Here is a 16,989-nt window from a genome sequence, read left to right as displayed (position 1 = left end):
CTATATCATGAAAGTAGGGCATTTAAGTAGAAGCATGCAGTGGTGATTTCCTCATCTCACACAATTTATTGAAACAAAAGCCAACAAAAGTGGAGGGTATACCACAACAAAAAATGTCAATGTCTCAATAATTTGTCATGTGGCCTTGACCATCAATTACAGCTTGACAACGACGTCTCATGCTGTTCACGAATCGACTTATTGTCTGCTGAGGCATGGCAAGAAGAGTGGAACTCTTCTTGAAGGGCGGCCCTCAGGTCATTGAGGTTCTGGGGTGCAGGGTTACGAGCCTCTACACGGCGACTCGGCTGATCCCATAGGTTTTCTATGGGATTCAGGTCTGGAGAAAGTGCAGGCCACTCCATTTGAGGTACCCCAGCCTCCAGCACCCGTTCCATAATGATGTGACCTCGATGAGCTGGAGCATTGTCGTCCATGAAGATGAAATTAGGCCTGTGTTGTTCATGCAGGGGCACAATGACTGGATTAATGATGTTATTCAGGTAGTATTAGCTTGTCACTGTACCATTCACAGAACTAGGGCAGTTCTGTATTGAGTAGACACACCTGCCCAGACTGTAACACCACCACAACAGTGGCTGATGCATAGCACTCTCCTTGACGTCTCCAACATCGTTGGCGGCCATCCCAACGTGGGATGTGGCCAAAGGACGTCCACTTCTATGCCTTTCTGTGACTCTTCCAGTCTCTCTGTATCTCTGTTGCAACCTGCTGATGACACTCTGTGACACTCTAAGCTCAGTGGCCACTTCCCTCTGAGAACATCCTGTTTGAAGCCTCGCAATGGCGAGGTACTGTTGATCAATTGTTAGGCGTCGTCTTGGTCTCATGATGTCAAAATGTGAACCGCATGATGAAGAGGACTGTTTAAATACTATTCTAATTGAACCAGAAAATGTATTGGTCGATTCATGGACCAACACCAGTTGTGAATTTTGCCGTTAAGCACCTTGTTAGAGAACAGCAAGTTATGCAAAAAGTACTGAAACACAGGTATACTACCAGTCAAAAGTTTGGACACATCTTCTAATTCCATGGTCTTTCCGGATGTTTATTTCTTTCTACATTGTAAAACAATGCTGAAGGCGGCCGAAATACACAATAATGTCCTTTTGAACAGTTGATATTGAGATATGTCTGCTACTGATGCTCTGTAAAGCCTTCATAACGGCTCTAATCTGAGGTGCTGTTAATCGGTGATTTCTGAGGCTGGTCACTCTAAATGAACTTCTCCTCTGCAGCAGAGGTCAGTTTTGGTCTTGCTTTACTGGGATGGTCTTCATGTGAGCCAGTTTCATCATGGTGCTTGATGGGTTTTGCAAATGCACTTGACAATACTGTTCTTGCAAGAACTATTCCAGAACACCTGACCTTCGTGTCTTAAAATAACAACTGACTGTTTTCTGTTGTCATTACATATGGATTACTTAAGTCCATGTGTGTTATTTGATAGTTTTGAAATCTCCAGTATTGTTCAAGAATGTAAAAAATAAATAACAACAAAAAATACTGAATTAGAAGGTGTGTCCAAACTTTTGACTGGTAGTGTACATCCTGAAATTTACACCCGAAAGCAGACTATCCTTAACTTTTTGTGAGTACTGTATATATATATATATATATATATATATATATATATATATATATATATATATATATATATATATATTAGAAAAATGGATTCCCAAATGACTTAGTTAAGCATGAATCATTTTGAATCATTTGTGGAATTTACTTTTCTATTATTCACGTATGGTTGAGTATTTTAACCAACCACATGCACATTACTGTATTTTTTACTCCTTACACACCTATACAATTCAGTTCGGCACAATGAGATTAATTTTTTCAAATATTACTCAGAGCAAAGAGGTTAATGGGCTCAACAGTGACATTTAGCCATGCTGGGATTTGAACTCCTGACCTTTTGATCAGTGTAAATTGAGAGCTCTCACTATTGGGTTGTTATATAAAGGAATTCCTTATAGTCTGATTGTCTCTGGTCTAGCTTGCTAGATTAGATTATTAGATTTATTCTCTCTGGTGATGAGGAGGATGTTTACTTTCGTTAGAGAATTGCTTGTGTGTCTCGACAGTGGGATCACAATAAATAGACATGTTGCAATATTGGCAATAAACTATTCTACATTCACTCACTCACAAACCAAAATGTTCACTTTCCGTCTCGACGTTTGTTTTTTCTCTCTTGCTCATGCGATTGTGCAGTTTGTTTGGTTTTCTTCCCACTCTTTTCTGAAAGTTTTTTGGATGGAAGTTCTGCTGTGACACACACAAGGGCTGCAGCTCTGTTTAAAAGCAGCAGTGTTCTGTCTTGCTTGTCTTGCTTCCCATAGAATTCGGTTTGATTGTCACTTGAATAAAAATAAATAAAAAATCAGGCAAAAACAACAAAGCAGGCTTGGTGAAACCTTTTAGAAATACGTAAACATTTAAAACGCTGCTATAAGAATGCCTTCTGAAATTAAGCTATACATCAGTGAACAACTTACAGCTTTCCTAGTGTTTCATTCGTCTGGCTAGTGTTTTGGATTTTAACCTCATTCTCTTATTTGTTTCTCTCTGAATTTCTCACTCAGGGCAGACACTTTTTTGGCTCCGCAGAAACACAAATCCCTCACAAAGCTGTATATAAAGCAGATTACCAGTCTTGGCAATGTGACTGTCTTGCAGCAAGGCAACTGTAATTATCAAAATGCTTATGGGTTAAGGGCATGTATAATAAAATCCATCTCTCTTTTAAGCCAGCTATTAGAAAAGGCATTAAAGTTTAATGGACATGGATGATTGTATCAGACGGATGACTGTATAAGAGGATGGGAGTAAATGCCTTCTGAGATTGATTTTTTTTTCTGATATTTGAACCTTTATATCTACGGATGTAAACAGATTACTCAAGGTGTCAGTGATGGAGATGAAGATGGACATTAACATTTTCTTTTAACATTTAACATTTCTCAACATTCACATTGATTGTAATGTTTGTTGTAATATGTTGATGTTGCAGTGGTAACAAGTAAACGCTCCATATAAATGAACTGAAAAAAAAAACTGTGTAATTGTTGCTCTCTCTCTCTCTCTCTCTCTCTCTCTCTCTCTAGCAAAGTTCATCGGCTGCTATGAAGATGACACCCACAAGAGGGCGCTCCGAGGCATCTCCTTCTTCGACTACAAAAAGATGACTGTCTTCCGCTGTCAGGATAACTGTGCTGAAAGGTTTGAATTTTTACCATCAGTTCTTCAGTTTCCACAAAACACACACGCACACGCACACACACACACACAGGTGCTTTTGTTTCATGCTTGCTCATGACATATACACCGATCAGCCATAACATTATGAGCACTGAGAGGTGATGTGAAGTGAATAACACTGATGATCTCCTCATCATGGCACCTGTTAGTGGGTGGGATATATTAGGCAGCAAGTGAACATTTTGTCCTCAAAGTTGATGTTAGAAGCAGGAAAAATGGACAAGCGTAAGGATTTGAGCGAGTTTGACAAAGGGCCAAATTGTGATGGCTAGACCACTGGATCAGAGCATCTCCAAAACTGCAACTCTTGTGGGGTGTTCCCGGTCTGCAGTGGTCAGTATCTATCAAAAGTTGTCCAAGGAAGGAACAGTAGTGAACTGGTGACAGGGTCATGGGGCGGCCAAGGCTCACTGATGCACGTGGGAAGTGAAGGCTGTGTGATCCGATCCAACAGATGAGATACTGTTGCTCAAATTGCTGAAGAAGTTAATGCTGGTTCTGATATAAAGGTGTCAGAATACACAGTGCATCACAGTTTGTTGCTTATGGTGCCGCATAGCTGCAGACCAGTCAGGGTGCCCGTGCTGACCCCTGTACACCACTGATAGCACCAACAATGGACACGTGAGCATCAGAACTGGACCACTGCCATTCATGTGCATGTTACTTTGACATGAGCCACCTACCTAAGCATTGTTGAAGACCATGTACACCCTTTCATGGAAACAGCATTCCCTGATGGCTGTGGTCTCTTTCAGCGCATGCCACAAAGCAAAAATGGTTCAGGAATGGTTTGATGAGCACAACTCCCAGATATCAATTCCAATCGAGCATTTGTCTGATCTTTAAAGTCCTTACAGGACTTAAATGATCTGCTGCTAACATCTTGGTGCCAGATACAGCACATCTTTAGGGATCTAGTGGAGTCCAGCCCTTGACGGGTCAGGGCTGTTTTGGCAGCAAAAGGGGGACCAACACAATATTAATATTAAACGTTTTTAGACATGATTTCGTATGTGTTAAAAAGGATCAATGGCATAAACCTTTGGCCAAATGATTAGCGCAATTAGAGGATTTTTAATTAACTACTTTACACACATACTTTATTTACACTGGCCCTTAACAAACTACCACAAATAGCTGAAACGATGAGCTTGTGTGCCCTCTAGTGGTCAGTGTTGGCTATGACATTGTGACATTTATTCTCTAAGAGTTTAGAGTAATTGAGCTTACTCCAAATAATATACGTAAGTATATGTTAGTTGCTTATAAAGATTTTACTTTGATGTTTAAGTCATTTCTATGTATCACCTTGTGAGTTCAATCTAAAACCTCTGTATTTTCAGTGTAGTAATTCAGTTACAATTTTATATGTTTAACACTTAAAAAAAATACATGTACAAATAAATAAATAAAGGACATTGTCACAGGCAGCTTTACAGAAATATATATATATATATAAATCCAGGATGTAAATTCATCGTATCCCTCATGATCACTTGTTAGTAAATGCAGGATAACTTGCACTCACGTGCACACGGTTGGAGTAAATGAAGTGAATTAAATGTTAACACATAGGCAACACCCTGTTTACTTACATCTGCTCATAAGTGATTTCCTAAAAGTTGTGCTGTCATTTTACCATAGCACTGACTCAGCCTAAAACAGTGTTTCAGTGGTTAGCATGGGCTAAAACATCCGCTTTTAAAACGTGCCTGTGGTAAAAGACAGGAAAAGGCAAAAGCTGCACTTGACTGAATGCCACACTGGCGCTGTTTAAATGAAGTAACTAAAATTACTATTGCATAGTAATAGAAATAGGAATATTGCGGAATTAGAAAAAAAAAATTATATTAGAGATACTACTAGCATATTGGTTAGCATCACGTGGAAAACCGAGTGCACTTTTTATAGAGAAAAAAAAATTGCATATACAAGCAAGTTGTATAAGAACAAATGAACCAGTAGTGAATTGACAGTGTGACATTTAGGCTAGATCATTTGACTCATCAGTAAGTCACTCACAAACCAACAGCACATGCAAACATCTCTCTGTTTCTCACATGCATACACACACACACACAGTGGAAGCAGTGGAGTGTTAACCACTAATTAATTAATTAATTAAATTATTTAAATGAGTCATATAATTGAGTCAGTTCTAAAAGAGTCGATTTGCTTACAAATGACACCCTATTAACATCAGGTGTTAACCATTTACAGGGAATCAGATTGTGGAGAGATTTTGTGTGATCAGTTTTCTTCTTTTGTTGTTATTATTACTCACAACTGTTATAGTGTGTAAATGTGTGACATCTATTATGGACGCTTGTGTTCCAACACGTTCCCTACATTTCAGGGGCTACTTATATGCTGGCCTGGAGTTCGGGGCAGAGTGTTACTGCGGTCACAGGATCCAAGCGGCGAATGTTTCAGACAGCGAGTGCAACATGCAGTGTAAAGGGGAGAAGAGCAAGATGTGTGGAGGAGCAAACCGCCTTTCCATCTACAGACTGGAACTGAGTCAGGAGTCTGCACGGAGATGTGAGCAATAACACACACACACACACACAGTATATACTAGCACATAAACATATAGTACATCCATGCAGACATCTGTGTGAATTGTGTTAAGAAAAGATATTTTTGTGTGTGTTGTGTAACACTAGGATATTGCTGTCTGTGTTGCATGAAAAGGAAACATTATTGTGTGTGTGTGTGTGTGTGTTGTGTAAGCGTGAGATTGTTGTGTGTGCTGTGTAACACTGGGATATTATGGTATGTGTTGAGTAACACTGTGATATTGTTGTGTGTGTTCTGTAGCACTGGGATATTGTTGTCTGTGTTGCATTAGAAGGAGACATTATTGTGTGTGTGTGTTGTGTAAGGGTAAAATTGTGGTGTGTGTTGTGTAAAACTGTGATATTGTGTGTGTGTGTTGCATTAGGAAGAGATATTATTGTGTGTGATATTGTGCGTGTTGTGTCAGGAAGAGTATGTTGTGTTAGGAAGAGATATTATTGTGTGTGTTGCATTAGGAAGAGAGATTGTTGTGTGTTTTATCTAACACTGATATATTGTTGTGTGTTTGTGTTGTTTTGTATGTATTTTGATAAGAAAATATGTTGTGGTGAGTTTTGCATTAGACTGAGATGTTGTGTGTGTTGTGTTAGGATGGGATATTGTTGTGTGTGTGGTGTTAGGATGGGATATTGTTGTGTGTGTGGTGTTAGGATGGGATATTGTTGTGTGTGTTGTGTTAGGATGGGATATTGTTGTGTGTGTGGTGTTAGGATGGGATATTGTTGTGTGTGTGGTGTTAGGATGGGATATTGTTGTGTGTGTGGTGTTAGGATGGGATATTGTTGTGTGTGTTGTGTTAGGATGGGATATTGTTGTGTGTGTTGTGTTAGGATGGGATATTGTTGTGTGTGTGGTGTTAGGATGGGATATTGTTGTGTGTGTGGTGTTAGGATGGGATATTGTTGTGTGTGTTGTGTTAGGATGGGATATTGTTGTGTGTGTGGTGTTAGGATGGGATATTGTTGTGTGTGTGGTGTTAGGATGGGATATTGTTGTGTGTGTTGTGTTAGGATGGGATATTATTGTGTGTGTTGTGTTAGGATGGGATATTGTTGTGTGTGTGGTGTTAGGATGGGATATTGTTGTGTGTGTTGTGTTAGGATGGGATATTGTTGTGTGTGTGGTGTTAGGATGGGATATTGTTGTGTGTGTTGTGTTAGGATGGGATATTGTTGTGTGTGTGGTGTTAGGATGGGATATTGTTGTGTGTGTGGTGTTAGGATGGGATATTGTTGTGTGTGTGGTGTTAGGATGGGATATTGTTGTGTGTGTTGTGTTAGGATGGGATATTGTTGTGTGTGTGGTGTTAGGATGGGATATTGTTGTGTGTGTGGTGTTAGGATGGGATATTGTTGTGTGTGTTGTGTTAGGATGGGATATTGTTGTGTGTGTTGTGTTAGGATGGGATATTGTTGTGTGTGTTGTGTTAGGATGGGATATTGTTGTGTGTGTTGTGTTAGGATGGGATATTGTGTTTGTTGTGTTTGGATGAGACATTGTTTGCCCACAAAACAAAAATACTTCAAGCCAAAAGCCTATCAACACAACGAAAACAGGAAATAAACCAAGTAAAGCTAACCTAAGCAGTAAGAGAGCACAAACTACACCATCACATGAACAGAAAAATACACACAGAATGAAACATGTGCTTAATGCACAATTAGGGAAGACGTTGCTCTTCTAAAAGGAACAGAAACTATAGTGCACATTTATTAGGTAGCAAAACACAATGACTGTGTCCAAGCTAAAGCTCTACAAAATGGACTGGACAAATGTCATTGCCTGATAATGCCAGGTACCTCATGTACCCAGTGAATAACCATTGCAAAGACGAGTGAGTTTCAAGTTGCAAGTTGGTGCCACCAGACTTCAGGCAACAGATAACAAGAGGACAACATGTCCTACCAGCAGCAACATTAAAACCCCCTGAATAATATTGTATAGGTTCACCTTCTGTCTGACTCTTTGAGGCACAGACTCCAACAAGACCCAAGCTTGTGTGCTGTGATATCTGGCAGCAGAACCTGTAAGTTCTGAGGTGGAGCCTCTGTGGATCATACCTGCTTGTCTGGTATGTCCCACAGATTCTCGACCAGATTGAAATCTGGAGAATTTGGAGGTAGGGCACCAAGACTTAAACAGCAGATCCTGGAAGTTGTGAGGTGGACAGAACACTGCTATTAGGGAAAACTGTTACCATGAAGGTGTGTCTGCAGTAATGTTTAGGTAGGTCATACACTATATTGCTTAAAGTTTTGGGACGTCTGCGTTTACTTGCACATGAATGTAATATGGAGTTGTCCCGCCCTTTGCAGCTATTACAGCTTCAACTCTTCTGGGAAGGCTTTCCACAAGGTTTAGGAGTGTGTTTATGGGAATTTTTTGACCATTCCTCTAGAAGCGCATTTGTGAGGTCAGGCACTGATGTTGGATGAGAAGGTCTGGCTCACAGTCTCCGCTCTAATTCATCCCAAAGGTGTTCTATCAGGTTGAGGTCAGGACTCTGTGAAGTTCCTCCACACCAAACTCACTCATCCATGTCTTTATGGACCTTTGCTTTGTGTACAGTCATGTTGGAACAGGAAGCGGTCGTCCACAAACTGTTCCCACAAAGTTGGGAGCATGAAATTGTCCAAAATGTCTTGGTATGAAGCTGAAGCATTAAGAGTTCCTTTCACTGGAACTAAGGGGCCGAGCACAACCCCTGAATTCAATGATTTGGAGGGGTGTCCCAAAACCTTTGGGCATATAGTGTATGTATCAAAGCAACATCTACATAAGTGCAGGACCCAGAATTTCTCAGCAGAACATTACACTGCGTCCTTTAGCTTGCATTATTCCCATAGTGCATCCTGGTGCCGTGTCTTCCCCAGGTAAGTGTACAAGAAATCATGATTCAGGCCACATTCTTCTATTACTCCATGGTCCAGTTCTGATGCTCACATCTATTATAGGTGCTTTCAGCAGTGTACACTAGATAGTCAGCACGACCCATAACCCACTGTTGGTAGTTCACCGGTTCTCCTTCTCACTTTGGTAGGTGTTAACCACTGATACCCAGGACACCCCACAAGATGCTCTGTCCCAGTTGTCTAACCATCATAATTTGGTCCTCACTCAGATCCTAACTCTGACCCATTTTTCACACACCAACCTCAAGAACTGACTGTTCACCTGCTGCCAGATATAATCCCAGGCCTTGACAGGTGCCACTGTAACGAGTTCATCAGATTTATTTGTCAGCAGTTTTAATGTTATGGCTGATATACTGTTGCTAACAATGAAGGGCAGAACGAAAAGGAGGAAGGAAAAGGACGGCGAAAATCCCGACTTTGCTCTGTTAGGAAGAGGTTGTTGTTTCAACCATATATAGCTGACACAGTAAAATGAAACAACGTTTTTCCAGGACCATGGTGCTACATAAAACAACAGAGCTACGGATTTAAAGTAAATCCTACAGGACAGATACACAAAATACACCAAAGAGCACCAATGTACATTCTGCATATTATACAGGACATTGTGTAAAAATAAAAGGATTGTAAACAAAGAGGGTTGGTGGCAGTATTGAAATGTGGTGTGGTATGAAGAGATGTTGCTGTTGGTAATAAACTTAATTACAAGTAAAGTTCTGCAGCTTTAATGTTGCTGTCTTTTTTCACGTTTCACGGATACGTGAAAGATTGATAAAAACGAAAATAATCCCATCTCTTCTCACGTCCTGCTAATTACTGAGTTAATACATTCGTCATTTAACAGATGTGTGTGTGTGTGTGTGTGTGTGTGGGTGGGTGTGTGGGTGGGTGTGTAGTGAAGTGGGTGTTTCCTCTGAAAACCGTTGGCCTCATTATAGAATGATTCATGTTAACATGAATAAATATATATGTATGTCTTCTTGGGTGGAGTCTTTGCATTTAGTCAGAGGTTCAACTTTAGACTTATGATAAGTCTAATTATAAATAGATTTTTAAAAGAGCACTTTGTGTTGACAGTTTGCAGTGACATAAGAGGTTCAGACGTGCTGTTAGAGGAAAATCATCAACGAAGGCATAGTTGCTTTTGCCATGCCGCTGCATGCGCCAAAGCGTTTTATTCGCCATATATTACCATTATTATTGGAACCAACTCACATTGTATATATGTATATGTTTGTGTTTCAGATGGAAGTGCCATCTTTAAAGGCTGTTTCAGGAGACCAGACAATGTCACGCTCGCACTTCCTGCTGCTGCTGTTATTCAGAACATGTCCGTAGACAAGTGTGTGGACATGTGCACAGAGAAGGTGTGTGTCTGTGTGTGTGTGCTCACGTGGCAAAAGTTGCTTGGTTGCATGTGTATGGGTGTTATATTTATTCTAAAACTCATCAGAAAAAAACACAAGGGAATATATCAAATAAAAAAAATAGTTTTTGAGGCACTGCCACTGCGGGCACTGTGGTGTACATAGATATATGCTGTTTTTTTAGGCCACTAAACATGCAAGCATTCACCTCTATCTTTCCTCTGGCAAACTTTGAAATGCAGCTTCCGTGTCTTTACTGAAGATGAAAAGTATGGAAGTAAAAGTAAAAGAAAGATTCAGGAAAGGAAAAGACCACTGCTTCAGATCACACACAAATCTTACTTGCTGACATGGATTTTGTTCTGTTCTCACCTAGCAATGTTGGAAATCATTATGTGGCAAGCACAGAGGCCCCAGAGTGAGAAAGCATGTAGGCTTTACTTCTACAAAAAAAAAGAAAGAAAAAAAATTGGACATGGACCAATAAGGCTTGGCTGCTTTCCAGCTGCTCTACACTTCGTCTCCTGCTGTTCATGCACACACATTAGATGAGAGAGAGAAAAAAAAGAAAGAACCTGATCTGGATTAAATGGTCAGTGAAGATGGCTAAGTAATATCCTGATCCTGACATGAGAGGAAGTATAGCGTGAGAGCCTCGAAGACTTAATATGACTTGTGAAAACGGTTACAGGACATGGTTCCTCAAAAGAGCTTTAAGATTCAGAATATTGTACTCATACTGCTTTATTTTAGGCTTAAAATTAGAGTTACCATTTGATGTAACTCTCTACAAGGATAGAAATATCTGACCAAAAATAAACACTTTTTTTTTTTTTGTGGGAACCAGCCAAATTCCCTCATATCCTCCACCAAGATATACAACTGATGACAAGATCTTTTCTTATACAGAAACCTGTGAGCTGATAACCATCTTAATCCAAATCTCAACATGAAATGACTTTTTCTTTCTAAACCCATCCACCTAGTGTAAAATATTGTGAATCCTATACAACTTTTTAAGGTCATCTGAAAGCTGAGGCCTTTATCAGTCTCTTTGTAACTCTTAGAAACTTCCTCTCAAGTAAAAAAAGAACATCAGGATATTACACAATCTTCAGAAACCACTTTTCTCCAGATCAGGTTCTTTTGTTTATGGAGGTAAAAGGAAGTTTATGTGAGAACATTTTACGTGTGGAGCATAAATCTGAAAGTAAAATAAAAAGTAAAAGCCACAGTTTTGAAACAACGCTTACAGTCATGGGGAAAAAAATCACCCCTTTTGCAATTCTATGTTTTTATTTATCAGAACCTAAATAGTAATTGTATGGTCCTCACTACTGTCAGAAAAGACAACTGTCATTACAGTCATTAAAAGATGAATTAGCAACCAGGTATTATTAATGAGATGCATGATCACACGTGATCAGCTCGTCCTCAGGATGTGTGACTAACTCTATGAAAGCAGAACTTGGACACTTGGATGTGATTTTACATCATGCAAAGAAGTAAGGACATCAGTCATGACCTCAGAAAAGCAGTGGTTGCTGGGAAATGTTGTAAGGCTGTCTCCAATGAATTTGACTGCTTACAAATTAGAGAACCTTCATGACAGTTTCTAAATTTTGCCAGAAGTGGGCGTCAGCTACTTTAGCCCAAGGTCAAGCTGTTTAATGCAGGGAGATATAAATAAAAAACTCAAGAGCTACGTCATGTGACCTACAGGCGTAACATTAACTATTTATATTCATGACAATACCATAAGAAGGTATGGCTTTCATGGAAGGGTTTCAGGGTAAAGCGCCTTCTCTCCAAAAATGACAAACCACAGAAATGTTGCACTCCTTCCTTTGCACTGAGACACAGTGTTTCACTACAAGCACCTCATACCAGCTGTATGGTGGAGGCTTGTTTTGCAGCTACAGGACCTGGGACATTATCAGTCATTGAGACAACTTCTCTTTGTAATTCAATTCAATTTTATTTCTATAGACATGGTCTCAAAGCAGCTTTACAGAATATAGGAAATATAGAACAAAAAGGTCAAGATGTAATATTAGAAAAAAGTTCAAGATTAATATTAGACTCATATTTAAATTTATTTAATTTATCCCTAATGAGCAAGCCTGAGACAACTGTTGCAAGGAAAAACTCCCTTAAATGGAAGAGTCAGAAACCTTGAGAGGAACCAGAGTCAAAAGGAAACCCAACTGTGTTGGGTGACACCAAATAGTGTTATTATAAAACAATGTAAATACTTCTTAGTTATTACCTATTAGTAATTATATTACTTATAAATAGCTTAATATCTGAGTTTGTTGTAGATTTAACAATCACTCCTCCATGCCGGAGCCTTCAAATGTTCAATGATGGAGATACAACAGAGGTAGAATGTTATTTTGTGTATTGATTAAGAGGTTGTTATCCTCAAAGTGCTTGCAGGGTTGGCATCTTCATCTTCTTTATTGCAGAGTAATCTTGAGACAAATGTGAGGCCATCTGTCCAGCAGCTTAAACCGGGCTGGAATTGTGTCATACAGCAGGACAATGTTATCAATCACACTAGCAAATCAACTTAAGAGGCATCTTAAGAGAGCTATGCATTAACACATCTATGAACTGAAGCCAGAACTGATAAACATCTATTGAATTGGTTTATTTATTTATTTATTTATTTATTTATTTAAAAAAAGGGATTCCATATTGAAATCAGTTTTGTTCATTTTCTGTGGTCACTTGAGGTTATTTAGTTTGTGTGTTATTTAGGCCGTGATAAAAACCTGTTAGTGTTAATGGAAGGTCCTCACAAAGTAAGACAGGCCTGTGTGTGTGTGTGTGTGTGTGTGTGTGTGTGTGCAGGAGTTTTCTCTGGCTGCTTTAGCTGGGATTAAATGCCACTGTGGTTTTCCCACCACCCTCTTCACCCTGCACGAGCCTGAGGAAGAGGACCTGTGCCTTAATCGCTGTGCAGCCGAGGACTTCGAGAGCTGTGGAAATGACGAATACTTTGTAGTTTACCAAACTCAAGTGCAAGGTAATGCCAGTTTAAACAGGAAGACGTCTACCACATAACGCACCATTTCCTTTTTCTGCACATTTTCAAGAGTTAGGCTTGGTTCATATTGTTCAGTTGTGATTCACAGAAGTCTGCATCAACATGCCTTGTTCATTGTTCTTTTTCTAGGTAAAATGAAATATAACCATTAGCGCATGTCTGTTGAACAAACAACAATGATGTGCTGGTGTGATGTGGCCTAACATTTGTCTTGCACTCACTGTTTTTGAGACTAATGCAGTATTTTTAAGCTGTATTTAATTCTGAGCTCAATTCTGTATGTTTCTATTATTTTAAATGCAGTGACATTAGTCGAGCACAGTGCACAAAAACATAGCCCAACTATCAAATCAGTCTAATCATGTCAGATTAAAACCACACTATGATAAGAGCACTTTTTTTTGCACATAAGTATACAGTCTGTATATACGGTATATAGGGCTGATTGTCCAATATTAAGACAAAAAAAAGCCTCAGCATCCCATAGTGACTCAGTGTTATTAAGAAATATGATGATGTGACTTTTGAGGATGTTTATTTCACCTTTCAGCATCTTTCACTTCCCTGTCCATGGATAATGACGTTATAGAGCTAAACACATGATTCACCACAAACTAGATTCCCTTTAAATAAATACAACACAGCTCTCTATAACAACCGAGACAGTGTTTTCTAGTATGTACCCCAGCTGGAATTAATGGGATCAAGTGTTCAATAACTGAGGCATTTTTTCTTAGTCATTTATGTGGTATTTATTAATCTGGTCCATCACACTGATCTTAGGAAGATTATTATGAACCTTTTTGCATGGCATCATAAACAAACTGTTATGCAGATACACAACTCCCACACAAAGCTTCAGAAGCAACAGTGACTGAGAAATCACCTTATTTACATTTATTACCTTCTCCAAATCCAAATGATTTTCTTTTCTAGACAATCGATGTATGGACCGGCGGTTCCTGCCCACGCGTTCGAAAAGGCTGACGGCTTTAGCGAGCTTCCCTGGAGCCGGGAATACTTGGGCTCGACACCTCATCGAGTTGGCTACAGGGTATTATACAGGGAGTTACTACTTTGATGGTTCACTATACAACAAGGGTGAGTGTCATTCTCACTGTTAGATAAGTTTACAGTATATACAGTAATAATTAATTTAATGAATAGTCAAGAAATTAATATCTTAGTGGAATATAAATACACACCCAAAATTTTAATGTCTAAACATTAAAATGCCTGAATCTACAGGTTTTAAAGGCGAGAGGGACCACTGGCGCAGTGGCAGGACAATTTGCATAAAGACGCACGAGAGCGGCAAGAAAGAAATCGAGGCCTTCGACTCCAGCATCCTGATGATCCGCAACCCCTACAAGGCTCTAATGGCTGAATTCAACCGCAAGTATGGCGGCCATATCGGATTCGCTTCTCAGGCCCACTGGAAAGGAAAAGGTGAGTTTGAATAAGCATGACAGAGATACTTCTTGAAAATGTCCAGGCCCCAAGCAGGGAAAACCAAGGCTCTCTCTTGGCACTTTTTTTTCCTTGTATAAAATAATCTATACAGTGAGTCACGCTTTGATACTCTCAATAAAGCAGCTATACTTTAAAAACCTGCTGCAAACCGAGTACCAACTTATTGCTTACTTCTTTTGTTTACAGATCCATTAGAGTTTTGCTTCCCTCTTTTTATCCTCTTCCTCTTGTTTTTCTGCTGTCTTTCCAAAACAAGTTCTCTTCCTTTTGAAAAATAAACTTGCACATGAGCACAAAAGTCCCACATGTCTGTGAGATGGGGCCCTGTTAGAGGGGGTCCTGGTATTGTGCTCTACATGACACATCAGTGTGTTTTGGGCTAGTTCAGATCTGCGCTATGTTTTCAGGGACACATGCAACTAAAAAAGAATGAAACATCGTCACTGAAGCTGAGGATGGTGATATACATTACTGATTACTGTAGATGGTGCCACTTACTATAGAAACCATGAAGATGGCTTTAGGCTGCAATGATACAAGTCTCCATCAGTGCTAACAAAATATTCTACATGTTAAAACTACAAGGAATTTTCTGGTTACACAACTGCACATTTTATACACAGTTATAGAAGGGAACGTATTTACAGCTGCACTATCCAGTGTCATCCAAATGAGGATTTGATTCCCTTTTGAGTTTTTCCTCATCACCATCACCTCTGGTTTGCTCATTAGAGGATAGTTTGATGAATTTAGATCCTGAATTTATTTATTTTGGAAAAAGCTGCTTTGTGTAAATGTCCATTGTTAAAAATGCTACACAAATACAATTGAATTGAATTGAATTAAAGGATGTCTCTCATTTGTACTAGGTCTGAATAGATAAGTAAATAATTTTTAAAGAATGAAGAATTACTGACACTGATGAAGCTGTGTTATGGTACCATTGTACACGCTACTTTCACTTCATGTTGTTTCTGATGAATGGTGGGAAAAGACTCTGTGATTCATTTTCTGTGGGTGATTCACACCTATGCACCTGAGACCAATGTTACCGTACTCTCTCTCTCTCTCTTTCTCTCTCTCTCTCGCTCTCTCACTTTCACTCTCATGCACACCCCACTATTTTTTCTCAATCAACAAATGATTTTCCTATATAAAGCATGCTATTAAACTAGCTACCATCATACTGATTGGGGTAATTCATGGGTAGCAGTGTTGCTGGGGCTTACCTGCATTTTCCAGCCAAATTCAGTCCAGAATTTCCATCAGAAAGACACTAACTGAAGGAAACAAAAGGAGAATGGAGTTTGTTTCACCAGTAGAATCACAGAGACTTGTCAAATATTGCTTTGGTTGCATGTCCTGGACACACTATAATTCTTTTGTTGTATTGTCTCATGTTGTATTTTTTTCCCTTTATTTTGTCACCTATTTGTAATAGTTCATTTAAAAACTTCTTGTTGGTTGTTGAAAATAAGTGATCATTTCTGAAATTCTTTATGCCAGGGAAAAATAAGAGAATATGCCAGCTATTCACAAAGGATAGAGCTAATAGAAATCTCTAAATGAGCTATTAATGAGACAAAATGTTAAAGGTATCAGTTAGGGGCAAATCATCTCACCTACCTATTTATGCATCCTTAAAAATAAGTATTATTTATTACACAACACTGCTTTGTCCATTTTTCCTATAATAATCAAAACAATAATACTCAATAATACTTTTCAACCGATCCAAATCATCTGAATATTGTGTCTGTTACACGCTCACCCGAGCACTGAACCACTTGTGGGAATACATATACCACAGGCCACAACTGGAAGGTACAAATTTCCTAAAGATCAACTACCTTCATTTCAAGATTTTGAAATGCCAAAAAATTCTGTTTATTTTTGTATAGTGCTTTGAACAGTGGAGACATTTGTCACAAAGTAGTTTTACTGAAGTATATTTATATAAATATATACAGTATACTGTATAATGTGTATTAGGATAGAAAAAATACATTTTAAATTTATGCTAATAAGCAAACAAAAGGTGACGGGGGTGAGGAAAAAAACTCTTTGGGATGATATGAGGAAGAAACCTTCAGAGACTCAACGGGGAACCCATCCTCATCTGGGTGACACCAGAGTGTGGTTATAAATCATTTTCTTTCTTTGGCTTACTATATGGATAAAATGTATAAATATGAAACCAGGACATTCATTCTAGATATAACATAAAGTCCTTGTTGAAGTTTTCAACTGTTAAAGACTTAAGTTCAAAACTGATCATGACGATTGCAATCCAAAGCCATCTTCA

The 16,989-nt window shown here is 39.0% G+C and overlaps 1 protein-coding gene across 2 annotated transcripts in view; it reads left to right on the top strand.

Annotated features, from left to right (window-relative positions):
• The window catches only part of wscd2 (WSC domain containing 2), a 65,221-nt gene that overhangs the window by 43,075 nt on the left and 5,157 nt on the right, over positions 1-16,989 (top strand). For both annotated transcript variants that reach the window (XM_058375308.1, XM_058375310.1), the window contains exons 3-8: positions 3,141-3,255; positions 5,654-5,838; positions 10,038-10,159; positions 13,016-13,190; positions 14,148-14,312; positions 14,460-14,660. In XM_058375308.1, the coding sequence (XP_058231291.1) occupies positions 3,141-3,255; positions 5,654-5,838; positions 10,038-10,159; positions 13,016-13,190; positions 14,148-14,312; positions 14,460-14,660 (963 nt within the window). The remainder of the gene's footprint in view (positions 1-3,140; positions 3,256-5,653; positions 5,839-10,037; positions 10,160-13,015; positions 13,191-14,147; positions 14,313-14,459; positions 14,661-16,989) is intronic.

This window comes from Hemibagrus wyckioides, linkage group LG22, assembly GCF_019097595.1.
Source record: "Hemibagrus wyckioides isolate EC202008001 linkage group LG22, SWU_Hwy_1.0, whole genome shotgun sequence".
Taxonomy (NCBI): domain Eukaryota; kingdom Metazoa; phylum Chordata; class Actinopteri; order Siluriformes; family Bagridae; genus Hemibagrus; species Hemibagrus wyckioides.
Note: the sequence above shows the minus strand (reverse complement) of the source record. Positions and strands in the feature narration are given on the sequence as shown.